The sequence below is a fragment of the Strix aluco genome, chromosome 5, assembly GCF_031877795.1.
Source record: "Strix aluco isolate bStrAlu1 chromosome 5, bStrAlu1.hap1, whole genome shotgun sequence".
Lineage (NCBI taxonomy): Eukaryota > Metazoa > Chordata > Aves > Strigiformes > Strigidae > Strix > Strix aluco.
Genome location: NC_133935.1, coordinates 5,983,146 through 6,003,728, shown reverse-complemented (window position 1 = coordinate 6,003,728; position 20,583 = coordinate 5,983,146). Strand labels below are relative to the sequence as shown.

The 20,583-nt window shown below is 37.6% G+C and overlaps 1 protein-coding gene across 2 annotated transcripts in view; it reads right to left on the bottom strand.

Moving 5' to 3' along the window:
* Window positions 1-20,583, bottom strand: part of ANO2 (anoctamin 2) — a 195,504-nt gene that overhangs the window by 124,564 nt on the left and 50,357 nt on the right. For both annotated transcript variants that reach the window (XM_074825701.1, XM_074825702.1), the window contains exons 8-10: window positions 17,484-17,539; window positions 17,196-17,237; window positions 12,480-12,544 (exon numbers count right to left, since the gene is read on the bottom strand). In XM_074825701.1, coding sequence (XP_074681802.1) covers window positions 12,480-12,544; window positions 17,196-17,237; window positions 17,484-17,539 — 163 coding nt within the window. The remainder of the gene's footprint in view (window positions 1-12,479; window positions 12,545-17,195; window positions 17,238-17,483; window positions 17,540-20,583) is intronic.

The window sequence follows — 20,583 nt, the reverse complement described above, 5'->3', positions numbered from 1 at the left end:
GGAAAGAAAAAGTCCATTAGAAAGGCCAACTGGTTCTGTGTGCAGAAAACAAAGAAAGGAGCTTCTGTCCAAGGTAAGAGCACAAGACTTTCCCTAAACTGGAGATAAAGATCAAGACTGTCCACTAGAGAGTGACTATAAAGGTCTTTGTGAAAATAGTTGATAAGCCTGTGCAAGAACCCTAAATCAAACCCTAAATGCTGAAAGCTAGTTCTAACGTTCATGTTTGTGTTCACATATGCAAATGTCCCTCATTCACTTTGGAACACTTAGTACCAGATCAGTAAGATGTCGAAACAAGTTCAGAGCCACAGCCTGGCTTTTGATTTCTATAAAAGACTTCATACCCTGTGTATTTTCTCTAGCAAGTCATCTGCAGTGCTTCTGACTAGGAGCATTCACCAAAGACCAACAGAAAAACTATGAGTCTGACCCTTTTGCCTGGAAGTAGAATGAAGCAAGATGCCACAAGAGCCATTTAATCAAGCCCTTTTAGTTAAAGCTCTTGTTTGAATACATTAGTTAACAAAAATTTGCTGTGTTCTCCAATAGTACCTGAAGTCTGGAGGCAAACCTGCCTAAATTACAGACTATACCAGCCACAGATATATTTTCTTCCAAGTCACCATGAAATATTACTTATGGGACAATATTAACATTATGGGACCAAAAAACACTGCCAAAATATTGCAACTCCTTAGAGAACAGAAATTTTGAAATTCACTTAGATGTAGAACTATGCTTTCCCCTAGTCTCTTGTCTCTTAAGAAATAAGTACTATTCAACAGAGTAACAGGGTACTGTTTAGGGAGAAGGTGATGTGTGTGGAGGAAGGGAGTATTTAAGTTCTCAAATTCTAATGTATTCAAAAACCTGGGAAAAATATCTAGAATAAAAGTCACAGAATTTGAGTATTAACTGCAGTTTAAAATAGCTAAAGATCAGACCTTACCCTGTAAAGAAATAAAACCAGGACAAGCCATTCACTGAGCTTCATAGATTCACAAACTTTATTGCTTCCATTCCAAGAAATATTCAGAATACAACTGAAAGAGCATAGTTTGTGGTGATGGAGTATAAACTGAAAAAAGCCTTTGTTTACTGACTCTAACACAAAGAACAATAGAAGCATAATAATTAAGCATGTAATGTGACTGAGACAGAAATTAAGGCTGACTACCTACCAATTGTATAAGCAAGCAACATGATGCTGGTTAGTCAGAAGCACTGTAACTGCATTCTCCCCTCTGTTATGGGAGAATTCAAATCTTCAGTGCTTCTACAGAGCATTTTTTGATTTGTGCATTGTGTCCAGATCCCCATGGTTAAAGAGACCTTTTAATGGAGGGCTAGACACAGAGGATGTGATTTGCAGGAACACAAAAATAATAATGTACTCATACATAGCATTTTAGGTGCAGTAATAGCAGTCCTTAACCTTATGAAATGTTTGAAAGTATTAAGTGCCTGATTATATTATTCTGTTGATGTGTGGATTTGCCTGTCATGTTCTTTGCCTGCAAAAGTTCTACGTGTCTGAGACTGCAGTAGCCACAGCACACCTTACTAAAGGGAGACACTTTCAGCAGGAGTAGTACTGTAGTGCTTGTCCCATCACTTCTAAGAACTCATGCATAAGACAACCTACATACACTCAGTGTCTCTCTCTAGCTTTCCTTACTTTATTCTCTAGCATATTTAACATTCAAAACTGTCAGTAAACCTCCATACCTGGAAAATTAAAAATCCACAGCAGGTAGCCTGGCTACCTGAGGCTGAGTCAACAGTGATGTAAATCAATAGAGGTTACCTATGAGGAAGGGAGTACAGTTTCACTTCATAAACACCTCAGCACACCAGGTGACACTCTATTTAAGAAACAAATAATTAATTCAGTTATACATACAACATTTTCTCTCATGACAAACTGTGCAAGCTCCTACAAATAAGGAGTAACCTATTTAATATGATACAGGGAATCAGCCTGTCTTCTAGACTGGCAGTCTTTTTCTTCCTATTTTTTTAACACCTATTATGAGTTGCTTTTCTAGCTTTTCTTTACTTGCAAATGAGATGTTTGCCCAAGTTTTTACCTTGAACAAGTGTGACGTCACTGATATTTTATCACTTACCTAATTTTCAGTTTTCACAAGATAATTTGCATGATTTTCTTCATCTAAGTTAACAGAGTTTGAAGCTCAAATACTGACTTCTTTTCATAAATATCTTTGATTTATAATAACTAATATTTCATGAAGACTTCCTTGCTTTTCAAATTAATACAGCTAGGTCTCACTACAGAGTCTGAATTAATCTCATGTATTTGATTTAGTAAGTACTTGTAAGTACTTGCACTGTAGGTATTACTACTGTCAGATACACACCATCTAGCAGCTAATAAACATGTATAATTTCCAGTAAAATACAATAAATTCTTCTTTTAGTCACAATATTCCTGTACACCTTGAGATAGCAAGGCTTGCCTTTTGTCATTTTGAGACAATAAGAGAATTACAGAACTCTCTTATTTAACTAAAATTTAAACTGCTAGTCCTCAAGTCTTTGGAGACTGTGACAAATGAAAAGGCAAAACACATTCAAATGCATCCTTCAAGTTAAATGCATGCAAGAGTTTCTGGTTCATTATCTTTCAGGAATCCAAGGTCCCAGAGACCAGGGGGAAAGGTTGGAGCAAGGAAGATGTGGCCTTGGTGGAAGAGAATCAGGTCAGGGAATACTTAAGCAAGCTGGACATGCATGTATCTATGGGCCCTGATGGGATGGACCCACAAGTGCTGAGGGAACTGGCTGATGCCATTACAAGGCTACTCTCAATAATCTTTGAATGATGGTAACTGGGAGAAGTGCCCAAAGACTGGAGGAAAACAAATGTCACCCCCATTTCCATGAAGGGCAAGAAGGAGGATTTAGGGAACTACAGGCTGATCTGCCTCACCTCAATCCCAGGGGAGGTGATGAAGCAGATAATCCTGGAAACCACTTCCAGGCACATTAGAGATGAAAGAATCAGCAGGAGTTGTCATCACAGCTTCACCAAAAGCAAGTTATGCTTGACCAGCTTGATAAACTTCTATGATGAAGTGACTGGCCTGATGGATGAGGGGATAGCAATGAATATTGTCTATCTGGACTTCAGTAAGGCTTTTGACACTGTGTCCCATAAGATCCTCACAGAGGTTGATGTAGGGGCTGGATGAGCAGACAGTGAGGTGCATTGAAAACTGGCTGAATGGCCAGGCCCAGAGGATGGTGATCGGCGGCACAAAGCCTAGTTGGAGCCCAGTGACTAGCAGTGTACCCTAAGGGTCAATACTGGGTCCAGTCCTGTTTAACATCTTTGTTAATGATCTGGATGATGGGGCAGAGTGTACCCCTCAGCAAGTTTGCAGATGACACAAAACTGGGAGGAGTGGCTGATATAGCAGGGGATTGTGCTGCCATCCAGAGGGATCTCAGCAGGCTGGAGAAAGGAGCTGACAGGAACATCGTGCAGTTCAACAAGAACTGTAAAGTCCTGCACCTGGGGAAGAACAACCCCATGCACCTGTATTTGCTGGGCACCACCCAGTTAGAAAGCAGCTTGGCAAAAAAGAACCTAGGGGCCCTGCTGCACACCAGGTTGAACATGAGCCAGCAACATGTCCTTGCTGCAAAGAAGGTGAATGCTATCCTCGGCCACTTTACACAAAGTATTGCCAGCAGGTCAAGGGGGGGTGATCCTTCCCCTCTGCTCAGCACTGCTGAGGCCACAGTGCAAGTACTATGTCCAGTGCTGGGCTCCTCAGTACAAGAGAGACGTGGGCATACTGGAGAGAGTCCAGTGAAGGGCCACAAGGATGATTAAGGGACAGGAGCACCTCACATATGAGGAAAAGCTGAGAGAGCTGAGACTGTTTTGCGTGGAGAAGAGAAGGCTCAAGGGGAACATTATTAAAGTATGTAAATACCTGAAGGGAGGATGCAAAGAGGACTGAGTCAGGCTCTTTTCAGTTGTGCCCAGTGACAGGACAAGACGCAATGGACACAAACTGAAACACAAGAGGTTCCCCCTGAAAATCAGGAAATATTTTTTTACTGTGAGGGTGACTGAGCACTGGAATAGGTTGCCCAGGGAGGTTGTGGAGTCTCCTTCCTTAGAAATATTCAAAAAACATCTACTCACAGTCCTGGGAAACTGGCTCCATGTGGACCTGTTTGAGCAGGGGTTTGGACCAGATGATCTCCAGAGGTCCCTGCCAACCTCAACCATCCTGCGATTCTGTAATCTCTGAGAACTTCAATTGCAGCTATTCCACCAAGATAGTAATACACAACAGCAATAATCACCTGCTCAATATTGCATTAAAATGTTAATTTTTATGCTCTCTGTGCTGACTGTGGAAGTTCAGAGATTTCCCATGTTCGAAGCCTTCTTTATGGGGGTGTTTTGGGGGAATAATTGTTACATGGTTCCCAGTTTTTAATCTCTTCCCTTGTTACCTTGGTTTTGCCCACTGACAGAGACAGGTTACTGGCTCAAAGCTATGGTCTATCCTCATGTAACTTGTGTACAGAGAGAGATAGGATCTTCATACAAAGCATCTTAATATTGGGGTACACCTTTAAACCAGATGAAAAGGGTTGGTCTTAATCCCTGTTCAGCACTCAAGGAGTCAGAATAGGTCCTCCTCTCACCCTAGCATGCCATAGCCAGAACTTTCTACAGAGATTAAAATGTCAAGAGCAGTTTTACAAGAAAGATAAGGCAGAACTGTAACCACCCAAAAGAGGCAACTGTTTTCTACTCCCTGCAGTTCCCAGCCATACACACCTCTAGGTGCCTACAAATATTTGCATGCACGTATATAAAAATGTTCAGGACTTTCTCTTTTGTTTCCAAATGTGGCCTCTGGCTTTTGTTTCTCCAGTTTAAAAGAAAAAAACCTCATTTTCTACCAAAATACACTGATATCATCTCCAAAGATACCTGTTGGATTGGGACCTGTCACTCAAGTCCATTAAGAAATAAAAGTTTCTGGCTATGAAGTTTTGGCATCATATATGCACTACATAACTTAGCCTGAGACAGTTCTGACAACAGATAAAACTGAACTCTAGCTGCCTAGAAAACTACTCAATCCAAGGAGGAGAGACCAGGAAGCTCCACAGAAACAACTTCAAGTCTTCAGAGCCTTGGCTTTGCATTAAGTCTTGACGTAGATGTGCACATGTGTTGCTGGATCTAGCTTTTGAAAATCCCACCAAAGGAGTGAGGAATCTGGATGGTAAGGAGGACCTCAGTGCTCAGACAGTGACCCCAAAGCCTGGGAATTGTTTATCAGAAAGCAGGGGTCTGGCTTTCCTCACTACTTCAATACAAGCCTACTGGTTTAAAATTCCATCTCTCATACAAGCACCAATAAATAAGATCAAGCTCTTGCCAAAACAGACAGAGAACCACTTCCTACAGGACTGGCAAAGTCTATGAAATGCAGAGCTGTAAGTAAATCATCTCACTCCAGTCACAGGCCTGCATCCAGCAGAATAATTCAACACAAATTCTACAGTGATTTATGCACCATGAGCAACCCCCCTTTGCTTTGCAATAAACACAGCCTGGGGCACTTATGTAAGGCCTGTGATGAGAAGTTCCAGGGGTGGAGGAGAAACTCCCTAAAATGCAGATGAAAAGTTCTGTCCTAGCATCAAGCATCTAATATGCAGTCCATTTAAAAGATGTATGACACGATACAAAAGTCCATTGACAAATAAACTGGGATCACGAGGGGTAATGAGATCGGAGAGACACAGGGAAGGGGAAAGAATTATAATGATGGAGAAAGCGTTCCTTTCTCAACAGCTAGGACTCTGCTTCAGGGTCCCACCTGCTTCTGGCTCCCTCCAGGAAGCTCTTATCTGTAAAATCTGGCACAAAGGACAACATGAAGGCTGAGTGGATGCTGGCATAGCACTTCCCACTGTACCTAGTACTTTAATGATGATGAACTGTAAGTTGAACGTACCCAATGTTGGGAATGAACTTCTGTTGTAGAGTTCGTTGGAACTATAAAAAGATGTTGGACTCAAAGTGCAAAAGGGTTATAGCAAGAAGATATGCTCAGATTATTGCCTCAGGCACGTTCTCAGCAGAGGTTTGGAAAGGAGCTAGATGGACTACTGCCAAAGTTACTGGTAGAGCTCATGGGCATTTTTCTACTTAATGCTATGTTTGTTCGATTACTGCATTTTCCCAGGCTTAAAGCCATTTTCTCTTTTCCCTAATAAAGAATTCCTTGCATATAGCCTCAGCATCTTTGTGAATGTTGAAGATACGACAGTCATGGAAGAATTGCATAGTGTTCCCATATTTCTTTATGGGAACTGAGTCACTTAGTTACTTACCAAGAAGAACTGTTTTTTACTGTCATTGCCCACCTGGCATAAGGGGACCTTCTCCAGGATCCTATGAATCAGTGTCGTCTCAAAAGAATGCTACAGTAATTCACCAGGCTAAGAGGGAAAACGCAACACTCTGAACACACTGATTGCTAATATCCAAAAGAAATCAAGCTCCCTCTTCCCTCAAAGGGAAAGGGAACCCTGAAAAATGGGGAGCACCCCACTGGCATACAGCGAAGAAAAGGGGCTATAAAAGAATCAGTGGGTAAGCCTGAAATATACTCAGTTTCCACTCAAAAGGCATTTCTGTTAAATAAGGAATCGAACTGTCAGGTAGATAAAAGCTCCTCACTGTAATAGTGTACAGACCCCACACTGCAAGTGATGTCTTACTCAGGAGGTAGTAAACAACCACCTGACCTAGCAGGGTCAGTTGTTTCAGCAGGGAGAAAAGTTTGTAACGTAACTATTCACCAAGCATTAGGAAGGGGGTGTTACCCCGTACATCTACCATGGTGGAGTTTTCTTTTCACTCTGCACCCTTATGGAAGCTGGTGATAATCATGTGAGCTTTGCAGAGGCGGGGTGTGAAGGGAGCTCACTGCTCTCTGTCTGCTGGCTGTGCGTGGGAGGCAGGCCTGGTGGTTCCCTGCTTTCAAACTTGCCTTTCAGAAAAGATACAGGTATTTGTTGCAAATCTGGGAAGTGTAAGACTGACCTGCTGGTCAGCTAGCCCACCGTGGAATGGGGCTGTTTTGGGAATTTCTCTCCCAAAATATTAGTCTGGACTGATTAGGCTTAGCTCCGAGGCAAGGATTGGAGAGAGTTATTCAATCCCTGTGAGATAATCACATATTACAAGGTTGTCTTCTGCCAAAGTGGTTACATTGCATAAAAAAATAAAGGTCAGACATTTGGTTAGATTAATTCACAATAACAACAGAAGAGTGACAGCAAAACAGAGGAATTAATACATACAGGAGAATCTGCACTTTGAGGATCCATAACCCCAAAGTTAGCATAAACAATGATTGAACAACATTTGAGTGTACCTCCCGGATTAGGGAGGGCACCACAGACCTTTATTTTCAAGTTCTTAACGTTCTAGACAGTATGTGAAGACAAATGTTCTCTCTCAAGAGATGAAGATGTGGCTCAAAGCACAGCGGTGAAAGAAGCAGTGATTTGCCAATGTATTAAGCAGGATAGATGGTCACAGTTAGGGGAATGCTGTACCAGAAATTGATCTTAACCACACTTTTGCCAGGGAAGAAATGCTTATCTCTAAAGACAATAAAAACATCATTGCAGCAGAAGTGCCCTTTTCTTATTTTATTGCTCCTTTATAATTCCCCTATCCTCAGTAGTGTAAGCAGATATACCCAGTTTTGGTTTTTGTGGTGAAGATTAGTGAAATAAGAAAAAAGAGGAAAAAAAGGCAAGCTAGTAATAACACTTTTGTGGACTGATTGTTTACATTGAACACTGCATTACTCGGGCCCCAAGACACTGAAAGTGAAGGCAACAGTACCCAGAGCCAAGACAATCAAACTTCAGAACATCATAGGTCTGTCATTGCTTTAAAAACTGCCAGGAAGAGAAAGGTACAGGCTGCTGTGCTTTGGGAAGGCAGCAGTGCAGGAACAGGGGGGAACTGGTGGCTGTTCAGTCAAGAGCAGGTTCAACGCAGGCACACTGCAACGAAGGGCCAGAATTCATTACACACAAAGTTGAAACAATTTTCCATACCAAAGAAAAACATAGTTAGAAATAGGAAGGAGGAAATATATTAGGCAGTTTGAGCAACAGAAACTCCCAAGTGTGGATTTACATGTTATAAATAATATTTTGGTTAACACTTTTCCACCTACTCTTGCAAAATGAGTTATTGTATACATAGTCTTAACCTTTACCATGGCCATGTGTCCCCAGTTTTAGGCTTTACAGCAGGATAAGCATATGGAGTCCCTTGGAGCTTTGAAAGTAATCATGCTCTAGATAATGTAGACTGTTAGTTACTAAGAAGCTAGGTGAAGTCCTAGCAATAGGAAATAGAAATGAAAACGTGAAAAATGAGACAGATTAGAAGGAGCTGATGAGCTGTGTCCTTTTAGAAGTACTAATATTAAAATAAGCTCCACAACAATTAAAAATAAACTAGCTCTGCTTGACTTCCCCAGGGTGAGGTAATCTTATATTAATAACAAGATGCTGGTCCCCTATCCAGAATTTCAGTTCATACATGGGTTCTCATCTGCAGATGCTTCAAGATGTCCTTTAAGAAGATAACTTCTGGAAAACTGGGAAGATAAGTAAGCTTTTGTCTGAGAAGGATAACCATCTCTTTATGATACCAGTAACCTTAGCATCCTCACTTCACCTGTCATTTAGAGCTCCTGAGTGGTAAAGCTTGCACTCAACGAGAAATACAATTTATTATAAATCCTATTGTACTTCTTATACTCGCTGTATAATTTCTTAACTCGCTATAACTCATTAGAGGTGCACTGCTAAAAGACAAGAGACAGTGACTGCAAGTGGTACCAAGGAAAATTTGGTCTGGACAGAAGGAAAAATTTCTTCCCCCCCGAGAGTGGTAGAGTGCTGGAAAGGGTGCCCAGAGATGCTGTGTGATCTCCATCCTTAGAGATTTCAAAACTCATGAGCAATTTGATTTGGCTTTTAAGCCAGCCCTGCTTTGAGCAAAGGGTAGGTCTAAGGACAACCTATTAATTCTAGAATCCCTTTGTTAAAATTTTGATTACCATACTATAACATTTATTAAAAAATCACAAAACCTGTTTTCTTTACGCAGGTTCATAGAACTCCTAGGGAGTGTCCTTCTTGTCTCTGGATCAACAGTAGTATTACCCCTTAGGAAACTAACAAATTCATTAACTGCAAAAATTGCTAAAAACTGGGTTTGAACTCATCTTCATTTGAGAAAAAACATTATCAAAATAGAAAAGAAATCACTGAACCACAGATTTTTTTATACCACCTTCTATATTATGTTACAAGGATTGAGAGGAACTACTGTTGATAAGTGCAAGAAAGCTACACTAGAGAAACTCCTCTCCAGTAACATCAATACTTACATTGGGATGAGAAAAAAAGTGTATTATAACAGACAAACGTCTAGAGCCCTGCACATCCTAGAACTGCAACTTTCATTCTCTACTTGTCAATATACCACTCATGCCTTCCAAGTCTAAGGGTGACTGAAAGAGGAGGTCAACCATTTTCAGTACTTCTAGCCTAAGATATCTGTCAGCAAATAATTTGTAATTTCCTGCTAGAAAAATGTTTAGCATCCTCTTCATCTGAGTTGAAAATTGATATATATGAAAAGCAAAAATGGAATTCATATGGCTATATTTAGACATTCACATGCTTTTGAAAATAAAACAATACATTAGCCAGGCTTTGTTTTAAGCAATGTTATTTAATATCTGGATGTGCACTGAGAGACATGATGGCATAAACGTTTTACAAATCAACCCTCAATTCACACTGTACTATCTGCATGATCTGCACTATATAATCCCTTGAAGTTTTTAACTGAAATTGTTTTATTGTAGAACAAAAATATGTGACACCCACCGTGTTCTCATTTGGTGAAACCCTCCTCATTCACAACTGCATTTCGTAATTTATAAAAAAATTATCTTTTCACTGTAGCCCAAAGAGGTACGTAAAGCCAGAGCAGAATACTTTTACAGGTTAAGACACAGGCATGAACGAAACTGTCAGCGAATATCGTAATGGTCCTGTATTTGGCTTTATGTTATTAAGAACTTGAAAATATTCTAAGACTGACTGTGCAGTTAGCATTCCCTCAGGATGTCAGACATTAGAAGAGACCTCAGAGAATTCCCAGTCTGTGCCAGGAGTGAGCATAACAAATATGTGGTTCCTAGCTTTGGTGTGCAGTCACTTGGAAACTGGCAACAACTGTATGGCCAGAAGCAAGGTACTGAGGCTCCAGGAATTATTTATAATAATTCTACGGTGCCATATTTAGTCTTCCAGCATAGGCACTTCAGTTAAAGAATGACTTTCAATTTGCATTCTTACTGAATAAAGGTAAAACAGTAATAGTTAAAACAATTTATACTGTTACAAGTTGTATTAAAAATTAGACTAAAAAGTCTAATTCATTGGGGATGTGAATGTTATTTAAGCAACAAACTTCAACAGAGTTAATGTATTTGAAAACATCAGTCAGAACAGTCTTTGAGTATAAGGCAAAATAAATGCTGCTGCTTCTGTCCATCAAAGCCTGAGTATAAACTTGGTAAATGACACAGTGCTCCCATAACCAGAAAAAAGTTGAGTATAATCTAATAAATCTAAGAAAGAAGGATCCCAGTAAATTATCAAAATCCACAAAGTGTGGCTGGTGTTTGCCAAGGGAATAAGCATCCACATTGAGACTGACCTCAAATCCCCCCCACAGTAGAGAAGCACAAAAAGCCTGTTTCAGTTGCAGGAAAAAAAGGGTGGTAATTCTTCAGGTATATATACTCTAAAGCTCTAACATTACCCAGAAAATAAAAACCACATTTATTTTAGTGGTAACAGTCAAACTTGCAGTCAAGCAAAATATGGAAGATAAAAGCAAGAAAAATCATCTCTGAGAACAAAGAATCAATTGCACATGTCTGATCCTTTTTTTTATTTCTTTCTTTCTTTCTCACAGAAGTTTAAACCACAGAATCTCTATGAAATCATATCAAGATAGTGAAATATTGTAATGGAGACAGCAAAATACAAATGAAGATGGAGTGTAAGCAGATGTACCTCTATTTGTAATTCAGCTGAGCTGTCAGGTTTGGTAAAACTTGAGAATTCCTCTAGCCAGTCATAGTTTAACGTAACATTTGTAATATTTACTAACAACATACTAGGTGTTGTAATCTTGGTCTGAGTTTACCTATTTCATACAGTAGCCTGGCCTGGAATAACTGGTAATCAAAAAGGACATAAATCCTGCACAAAAACATTAAGGCAAAAAAGAGGAAAATTCAAAGCCTTGCAGAACCCCAGTAAGATTTGATGGTCTCACTACCATTTGCCGATTTGAAACATCTTGTTCCCAGTAGAGAACAATTCTGCTCACATTACAAGTTAGTGCTTAAGTCTTTGAAAAACTATATGCAGTATTCCAACTTTAACTCAAAATACAATAATATTTTACAAAATTATTGATTATCCAGCTTTTGCAGGTAATCATGTTGGGGCAGATCATATAACAAAACCTAGTTGGAGTTTGATTATTTAAAAGATCAACACTAATGAATGTCATCGTTTTTATGTAGACAAATTATCCAGAAACAGATTTTTCTTACTTTTTTCCATTATTTGTTTGTTAATATCACAGTTCATTTATTCCTAGACAGATATCTTATGTAAGAATATTTGAAGTCAGCAGTTTTCACAAACATTTCCTTTTCTTTACTCCATATTTATAGTATACAACAAAAATTGTTTCGTTTTGTTCTGGCTTTCTTGTAGAGATATTGTGGAAATTCCTTAAAAAGCATGGTTGTTTTGTCTTATTTTAAGCCCAATTTCTTATATGTTTGTAACGTCAAAATTAAAAATATATAAAAAACCACTGGGAACACATATGGATGTGTTCAGATGAATAAAACTTGTAAAACCAGGAGTAAAAAATCAAATCCATTTCAAAACTGTCAAATACTTTTACACTGATTCATGATGTGAACACCAGTTTCTGATTATTCACCAGATTTTGTAACCATACTTTCCAATAAAAATTCATCATTATAAATGGAAATTCTTTTTTTCTGAAAGAATTAATATTTTTTTTAAAAAATATCTGAAGTATGATATTCTTCCAGGAATAGTCACTATACAGAAACAAAGGTATATTATTGTTAGTGTATTTTTGTTACAGTAAACTATCATCAGAGCTACAGAAAAGCAATGAGAACATTATTTTTAATGCCCTGATCAATCCAAGATTTCATTTGCTGAAGTATCTGGAAGGAATTTAATTCATTTACATCAGCTAAGAACCAGATCCCTTAGTGTTTTATACAGGTCCATATTACCTTATGAGGTCAATAGGCTGAAACTTGTAAAATACTCCATATCTTGCCCATTCTTGATACAGCAACTAAATAAATAAATAAAAAAAACACACAGAAAATTAACTTGAAACAAGTGCTCCCATCTGTTTTTACAAACATCTTCTAAGAGTTAAAAATATATGTACCAAAAAAAGCAGTTTCCCACAGTTCAATACAAACTTCTAAGTACATTTTTCAGACGGTTATGGAAGACTCCAACCAAGCCAGCAATGAAAAGGTGGTGTACACACATCTTTCTCCAGGTACCTACCTCCTCCCCACCACATTTATTAGATAGTGATGTTAAATAGAAAGGCTCAAGAGGAAAAATAAAAGATGTTGTAGTCTTGTGGAAATCTTTGGAAAGATGCCAGAAATTATCCTACTTACAGAGTGAAATTCTTCTATGATGTAATTTATTTAATGTCTGGAATCACACCATAAATAACTACTGACCAGTGTTTCCAAGATGAAGTGAACTGAGGTGAGAGTTCAAAACTGGTATGTAAAATCATACCAAGAGGTAATAAATGTGTCAAAACCAGTCTGCTTTCCTACTCAGCTCCTGAAGCTACTATACCCAGTAGAGCCCATATAAAAGCTCCTTCTTGCCCCATGTTGCACATGGACACACAAGTTCACATGTTTCCTGTTGGAAATGCAAATTCACCCACAGCTTACAGGCAGCTCAAAGCTAGGCACAGATCCTACAGAAACTTCTTACAATGAGAGGAATCCAGTAGGAAGAGTCAGGGATAAAAGGAAATATTTCAAGACCTGCGCTATATTAACCAAAATACACTCAACTGCAATAAGCAAGGGACTTGGGATAGTCTTCCTCATTCCCCCTTTCATTGCTGTGATCTATGAGACACAACTTTGTTGAACTTTCAAGGAGAAAAAATAAACCTGTGACACTCTTTTACAAGAGGCTCTAGAGGAAACTGGTAATTATGGTGTGAAAGACATCATACTGTTCTGAAACAAAAGCCAGCTGCTAGATAGAAATTACCATGCAATTAACAATTTGGTAAATGAGTTAATTTGATAACATTACATTTTATAACTGTGTATACATTTATCAATAATCCAGAAAGGACATTCAAAAATGAAGAGTTCCAGAATTACGTGAGGACCAGAGAAAGCCCAAGGGAAACATCAGTGTGATCTTTTTTTAGATGACTGTTCACTGCATTTTATCTTCAGAGAAAAAGAAAAATCAGGGCAGTCCCATGCAAAAGAGTAAGATTTTCTGTGGAACCACCTGAGTTGTTCATACTCCGTTCACAGTTTTAGGCTATGAAAGTCTAAGACAGCATGCTCATTGAAAACTATTTCTTGAAGTACAGAATGCATAAAAAAAAATTAAACAAATAACCGGAATATGATGATAAATGAAACTAAATTAACCACATCACTTTATTTATTTCTATAAATAAATTATAGATTATTTTATAAACAATTTATAGATTATAAAACTGTATCATCCAAGAAGACAGGTGTCAAGCCTTTTGCCCTCGTTTCAAAAAAGAAGTTGAGGGCATCCAGCAATAGAGTAGCATATGAGAGGTGATGTCAGCTCCTTTAAAATGAGCTATTCCATTGCATACTCATTAAAGATAGAGCATAAAGTATTTTCTGTTCATAGAAAAGGGAATAAACCCTACACTGCTGAAGCAATTGGGAATTCAGCAATGAGATTCAAGGAGTGTGGAGTCTTGGCTTTTAGAATATAGCTCTTACAGAGCAGAGTCTTGCAAAATGCTTTGCGCTTGTGGAAAGAAACGTTGAGACTAGGTTTGATTTTCTTTGGCTTCAACAGGAGTTGGAGACGATTGCCCTGCCTGCCATATTGATATTTTCATATCAATACTTGTGGTTACCTGTTCAAAATCACCCTTTGTCATTACCCCACAGCATTACCTACAATTTTATTTATTTCCATAAATAATCATATTAATAAATGCATTCACTGTAATATACAAAACAATTTGTTAAAGCTATTAAATTGTTAAAGCTATTAAATTGTTAAAACTACTTAAAAGCTGTTTTGAACATAGCTACAGAATGGAATTTGAAGAGCAAGAAGAAAGGTCTTTCTAAAATTGCATTGGTTCAGGAACAGGTTGCTATGGCATTATGTCAGACTACAGAGTCACACTGGTTATTTTTGATTCCAAAAGCCGTAGCACTGAAGGTGAGTTTATGGCATGAATATTTTCCATTCACGTGTGTTGCCCACACTAAACCTCAGTCTCAACACTGCCATTTTCCAAGATTAAGCTTAATCTGGAACCTGGATTGTGCTTCCTTTCATGATACTTATTAAGTTCAGAGGAATTCTAGGAAGAGCTTTTGTATTTTTGTATTGTATTTTATCACCTTCATTTAAAAGCAGTACTTTCTCTAAGCTTATAATAACACTTTCCAATCTTCTTCTAATATTCTAGGGATATTGTTGCAGTATATGACAACAGTGTATTTCCCAGATAGGTAACAAAGCCTTAGTGTATTTCATTATGTCAAACATATTGGTAGCAATGAAGGGTTACAAGTTGCTAGTGGGCTTGAAGCTTAAAGAAGACCAAGTCAGTGTTTATACTCATGTTGAGTTATTACCATGCTGCTGTGCGATAGCTTTCTTAAAAAGATTTTTTCAAGAGCAGAAATCACACTAAAACAGGGAAATTCCTTTACTCCAATCAACAGCCTTAGCAAAAGAGTGGGTTTCATTGACTGCAGATTTCTAATTCCCATAGGATGTGACAAGAGTATTGTTCACTGTTCATTTTCTCCAAGAAAATCCCAAAGAGGGTTAATAAGGATTAACCTTTTATATTATGAACTGGTACATAAACCTTAATTACTTGTGCTGCCTTATTGACATAAGTACCCCAGATGGGCTCAGTTCATCATTTTGTTGGGCTTATGCAACAGACAATTGAAATGGAAGATACAGATAAGTTAAAATGGACAAAATTAAAGGGGCGGAGGAAAAAAAAAAAAAAAAAAAAAAGTTCAAAAATGCCCCCCTTTCCTTTAAACCTGATCAGGGCTTTTCAGGAAATTAAACACTGAGACTATTAGATTCAGATAGAAAACAGATGATGTTATGCATAGAAATACTACAGCAGATTCAATGGCTAGGCAGCAGAGACATATGTGAATAATCAATGAAGTATTTCTGGAAAGAAGCTTTTATGTTTTTAATACTTAACACTTCATAACTGAGCCTAATAGGCAGAATAAAAAGAAGGCAACACAAAATACAACTAGTAGGGTGAATATTTTTCCAGACACTAGTCCTTTTAGGCCCTCTTCCCCCCTGTTCCACAGTACCCAATCTTCCTCCATTGACTAATGTTCTTTTACCTTTCTTCTCTAAAAATTTTGCTAACCTTATAAGTCAGTAAACTATGTAGCTGACTCTCAGAGTCCATTACTATATCACTAGTAAATTAGAGAAAATTCTGCAAGTACAGGGTAGACAATTTCTTCATGAACAAAAAGTTCAAAATAACAGACATAAATACACAATCTTCTTTATAGATTCTTTTCCAACTTTGTCTCTTTTGCTTACAAAGTTTCATATACTAAATTAATTGTATACGGCACATGAAGACATCTAGTGGCTGAACATTAACACTATTTACCAAAAACTACAAAGATTGTGTTTACAAATTTTTACTAACCCAGCATTGGAGAAATCAAATTTATTTGTATGAACTATGAACTCAGCCTTCATTTCAAATGCTCAAATAATCATCATTTGTGGCAATTACACTCTTGAGAACTACACTGTTTTTTGCCAAATAAATGGCATTTTCTTAGCTCTCCTTCAAGCAACAGATGGCACATACCAACATATAATACCACAGAGTTAAAAACATTTATGAAATAATATACAAGTCACCAAGAATATATGTAATTTAATTTCTAATATAGTAAATATTTTAGGCATCCAAACATTCTTTTTCTTCCTTCTTCCCTCCCCCGCCTTTCTCTCCTCACAATTTTCCCTCTTCGTTTCCTATCTTATTGTTTGTATATCAAGGAAAAAGAAAATGAGCAAACATTAGAGAACAATATGGAATGGACCTTAATGGAGTACAGTAATTAAATGGCATTGCTCATTTCTAATAGTAAGCATATGTATTAAAAACAGTCTGAATTCACATAGTCTTTGATTATGCATCCATTTCTCTTGTGCAAAGAGTTGGTGGGTGATATATTTTCAGAAGTCTTTTGATAGCTAGAAACTTTTTATTTTCAAAATAATTGGAAACAGATTTTTAGAAATGACATGTAATTTAGTTGAATGCACAATTAAATGAAAAATACAACTATGTTTTATTCTAGTAAACATTGTTCGATTGTACCATCCAGTTACAGAAAGGAAATTATCGTATAAGTTATTTAACAACTTTTGCTTCTTGACAGGCTGAAAACTTTTGTCTATGTATGCAGAGGGAAACTTGAAACATTTCATGATGTAAATATCAAATTAAATTCACTGAAATACTTCATAAGAAGACTTTATAAAAAGTCTTGTGAAAATTTTTTATATGCAGAAATACAGGAAAATTAGTAATGCAAATCACTTGAATGTTGGCTAACGCTTTGCAATAGCATTTAGGAAATTAAATCATATTTATCACATTAAATCTAATATGAAATGAATTTTTCAGTGTATTTTACCTTTCTGTCATTCATGTCATCATTTTGGCCTTCATATTCACCCTAGAGAAAGAAAATAATTTAGTAACTGGTGTAAAAACAGATAAAATTCAGTAAAAGATTGCTCAGCTGTTCCTACATTGTTGATTTTACTTCTAGGCCACAACTTGAAATGTATTTATGTAAGAGTTTTCATATTAGACTCACAAACAGAATATACTTTCACTGTCACAGGCAATAAACATTAATGTCTATGCACTACTGAGGGAATACCCTCAGAGAACTAGATTTTTAATAGTATATACATACATCATGGAGTGGGTATGCTGCATCATAAACATTGTTTGCTATTAATGTGCCAATACCTAAAAAAAAAAAAAAATATGGTCAACAGCTAGGCACAGTTAAACAGAAAACGTTATTACAGATTTCGTTTCATGATGTTACAAAGAGGACTGAGCTGTATTACTTAAGATATTCAAAAATCAGGTCAAGATGAGTATATACCAACCTAGAAGTACCTGGCTATGGAAAACATGTTTTCACAGAAAGACTCATTTCCTTACAGTCTTTTTTCTTGAGTGAACTGGTATGGTACAAAGACTGTTTTGACCACTTTCTCATCCTGATAGCAAAGAGGAATGTGAATGAGGAGGAAAGCACCTGGGAAGTCTTTCTTGAAGTTTGACAATGATCAGAACCATGAATCCCCACTGACACACCCAAACAATAAAAAAAAACCACCAAAACCAAACACTTTCACAAAAGTTTGTGATTGAAGAAACCCTTACTCTCTGTTGATTAATATTGTATCAGGTCTTGTTTTCACTGAATCAAGTGCTGTGTTTTCTACCCTTGCCCATATCAATACTTTAGGTCATCCTTCTAAGGTTGAAACAATGCTTCTTTGTTTGCAAGAGTTAAATAAGTTTGTGCTCACCAAATCATGGTTATGCTGGAAAGCTGGATGCACTGGGACAAAAACTGCTGAGTCCTAAAGACTGCAAACAGGAAGTCTGGTGAAAGGTACAGGAAGATATAGGGACATAGCACTATCGCAGTGACCACGCACTCCAAGGGCTGTAGCAACTCAATCCCCAGCTAATGACTACAGCACCTACAGACGTACACAAGACCACTGCTGCCCCTCAAGACCTATGACTCGTAGCTATTCTGTCTTCAGTCTCTGCAGGTGAAAACAATTGTTCCATAAAATGACAATTAAAGCTAAGATTAGCAGTTTATTCCAGACCTTTTTGCTTTCAATGCCCAGTAAAAAGTAACCAGCTAGTTACAACTAGAAGAAAAATCCACAGTCAAAATACACAACTATCATTCAGAAATGTTTGGGAAAATATCCCAAACATTTGGGTCAGAGATGGGTTTTGGGTTTTTCTCAAACAGTTGGGTCAGAGATGCTAGATAGGCATTACCAATAAATTTCTTCCTTGGTACAAAGACAAATACCTTTACCACTACATGCATTAATAGAATCAGGAAATCTTCATGTTTGGATAATGTCAAGTCTTCTTCTGAAAACATGCCATGTTTGGAAAGTTTACAGTGATTCAGAGTTATGCTAGAAGAAAATATACCTTCCTTGTATAATGTCATAGAAGTGAAATCAGATTCAGCCTTATGCAAGTGTAAAAATCAATAAGCAAACATTTGAAGTGTTATTTTCCTCCTATTATGAAGCGTATGTTTATGAAAACCAAAGACTGCTATAAGTACTTCCAACATCGCTGTCCTACCTCTTGTGCAAAATAGGCAATGGAATGTTAAAAAAACCAGGGTAAAACAAGGATATTTAAAAAAATCTTTTAAATCAGTCATGATAAATGGTTTTAAGTCTTAAGATCAGTGAGATGGGAAAACCTTAGTGACATATGAAGCATAGGACTTTTGGGGAAGGATCTCGGAAGACCAAAACAATTAGTGAATTTAGGTCAAACGTGATGCATAATTATGTTTTGTCTATGGGCCAGAAAGATGGAAAGGACAGGATGGTTAAAATATCTGCTTCATGTCAAATGGGATCTTGAGCTGACCTGAGCTTGAGTGGATCAGCCTGTATTTTCACCTTTTGTGAAAAAAAGCCTGAAAAATCAATCACTACTAGCGCTTTGATCTCTAGTGATGGATTTTATTACACTATAAACCAGAACAAGCTATTAAAATAGAGAAAACATTAAGAGACAAAAAAACCTCATTGGTGAAGTGCTCTTTCCCTTCCTACTGTGTCCTTGTAGGACAGAACGCTTCTTTCATGCTTTCTCTCAGCTCAGCAACTTACAAAGTCTTAAGAGTTTCAACAGGTTCTACGCAATCTTTCCGGATCCCTTGGGAAAGTGTCAGCTCTGGGAGCCGGATTTCACATCAACAGGCTTAATGTCCCTGCTGCACTTCAGGCTTCTTGTTTTATATACCCTACACTGCCTTGTCTCTAAAATCCTGCACTCTGGAGACATCTACTTGCACAGGCTCCACAGCTCCCAGGGAAAGCATGGTCTCCCCAGTTACCAGGATGGTTCCCGGGATGCCAGCTGGAGCAATCCAGCAAAATAAGGTAGCATTTCTCTCTATTGCCCCACCAGAGCCTCTGAGCAGATCACAACGTAGAAGAACACAAAGCAAACAGTGAGCAAAACAGACTCCAGCTGAATAATGTTTTAGAAGTGAAGAATGTCTGACATTTTCTCAACCATCTTTTCATTTTTTTAAAGGAAACAGTGTAATAATCATAAATTTAAATGTTCGTACTGGGCATATAATTTTAAAAAAAAAAAAAAAGGTATATCTATTTCACAGAAACCTAAATTAATCTATTTTCCACTCCAGCTGTTGCACCAAAGAAATCTGTTACTGCAGCTTCACTGCACAAAGTTACAACAAAACTGTGCAGGAATCGGTTCCTACAGTACACTTGTTCTTTACAAGTACATTACCCTAGGACATTGTGATCTGCACATAAGTGGTCAAGCTTACAGAAGGACTTCCAGAAAATATCTCAGACAAGAAGCACTATCACTTCTTTGCCACCGGGGAGATATGTGTCATGATATCACAATGGATGAGAGAAAAGAGTAAAGAGAATAAGTACACATGTATATGTTCTGAACCTCAAGAAAACAAAAGCTCCAAGTATTTCAGGATTACCCCAAAAGTATCACACAATATCTTCAAAACAGTCGTATTTCACTATATGCAGTTCATGGACATAATTTTTAAAGCTGCAGTGATACAAATAACCTGGAAGGATGTATTATTTTATTGAAATTGCAAGAAAAATCTGCTCCCGGAAGAAATAATACAACATATTGTAGCTGACATCTGAATTTTCAAAAGCAGATCACATAATAATCAAATCCAATTTTATAACAACTCATGAGATGCAAGTTATGTGCCA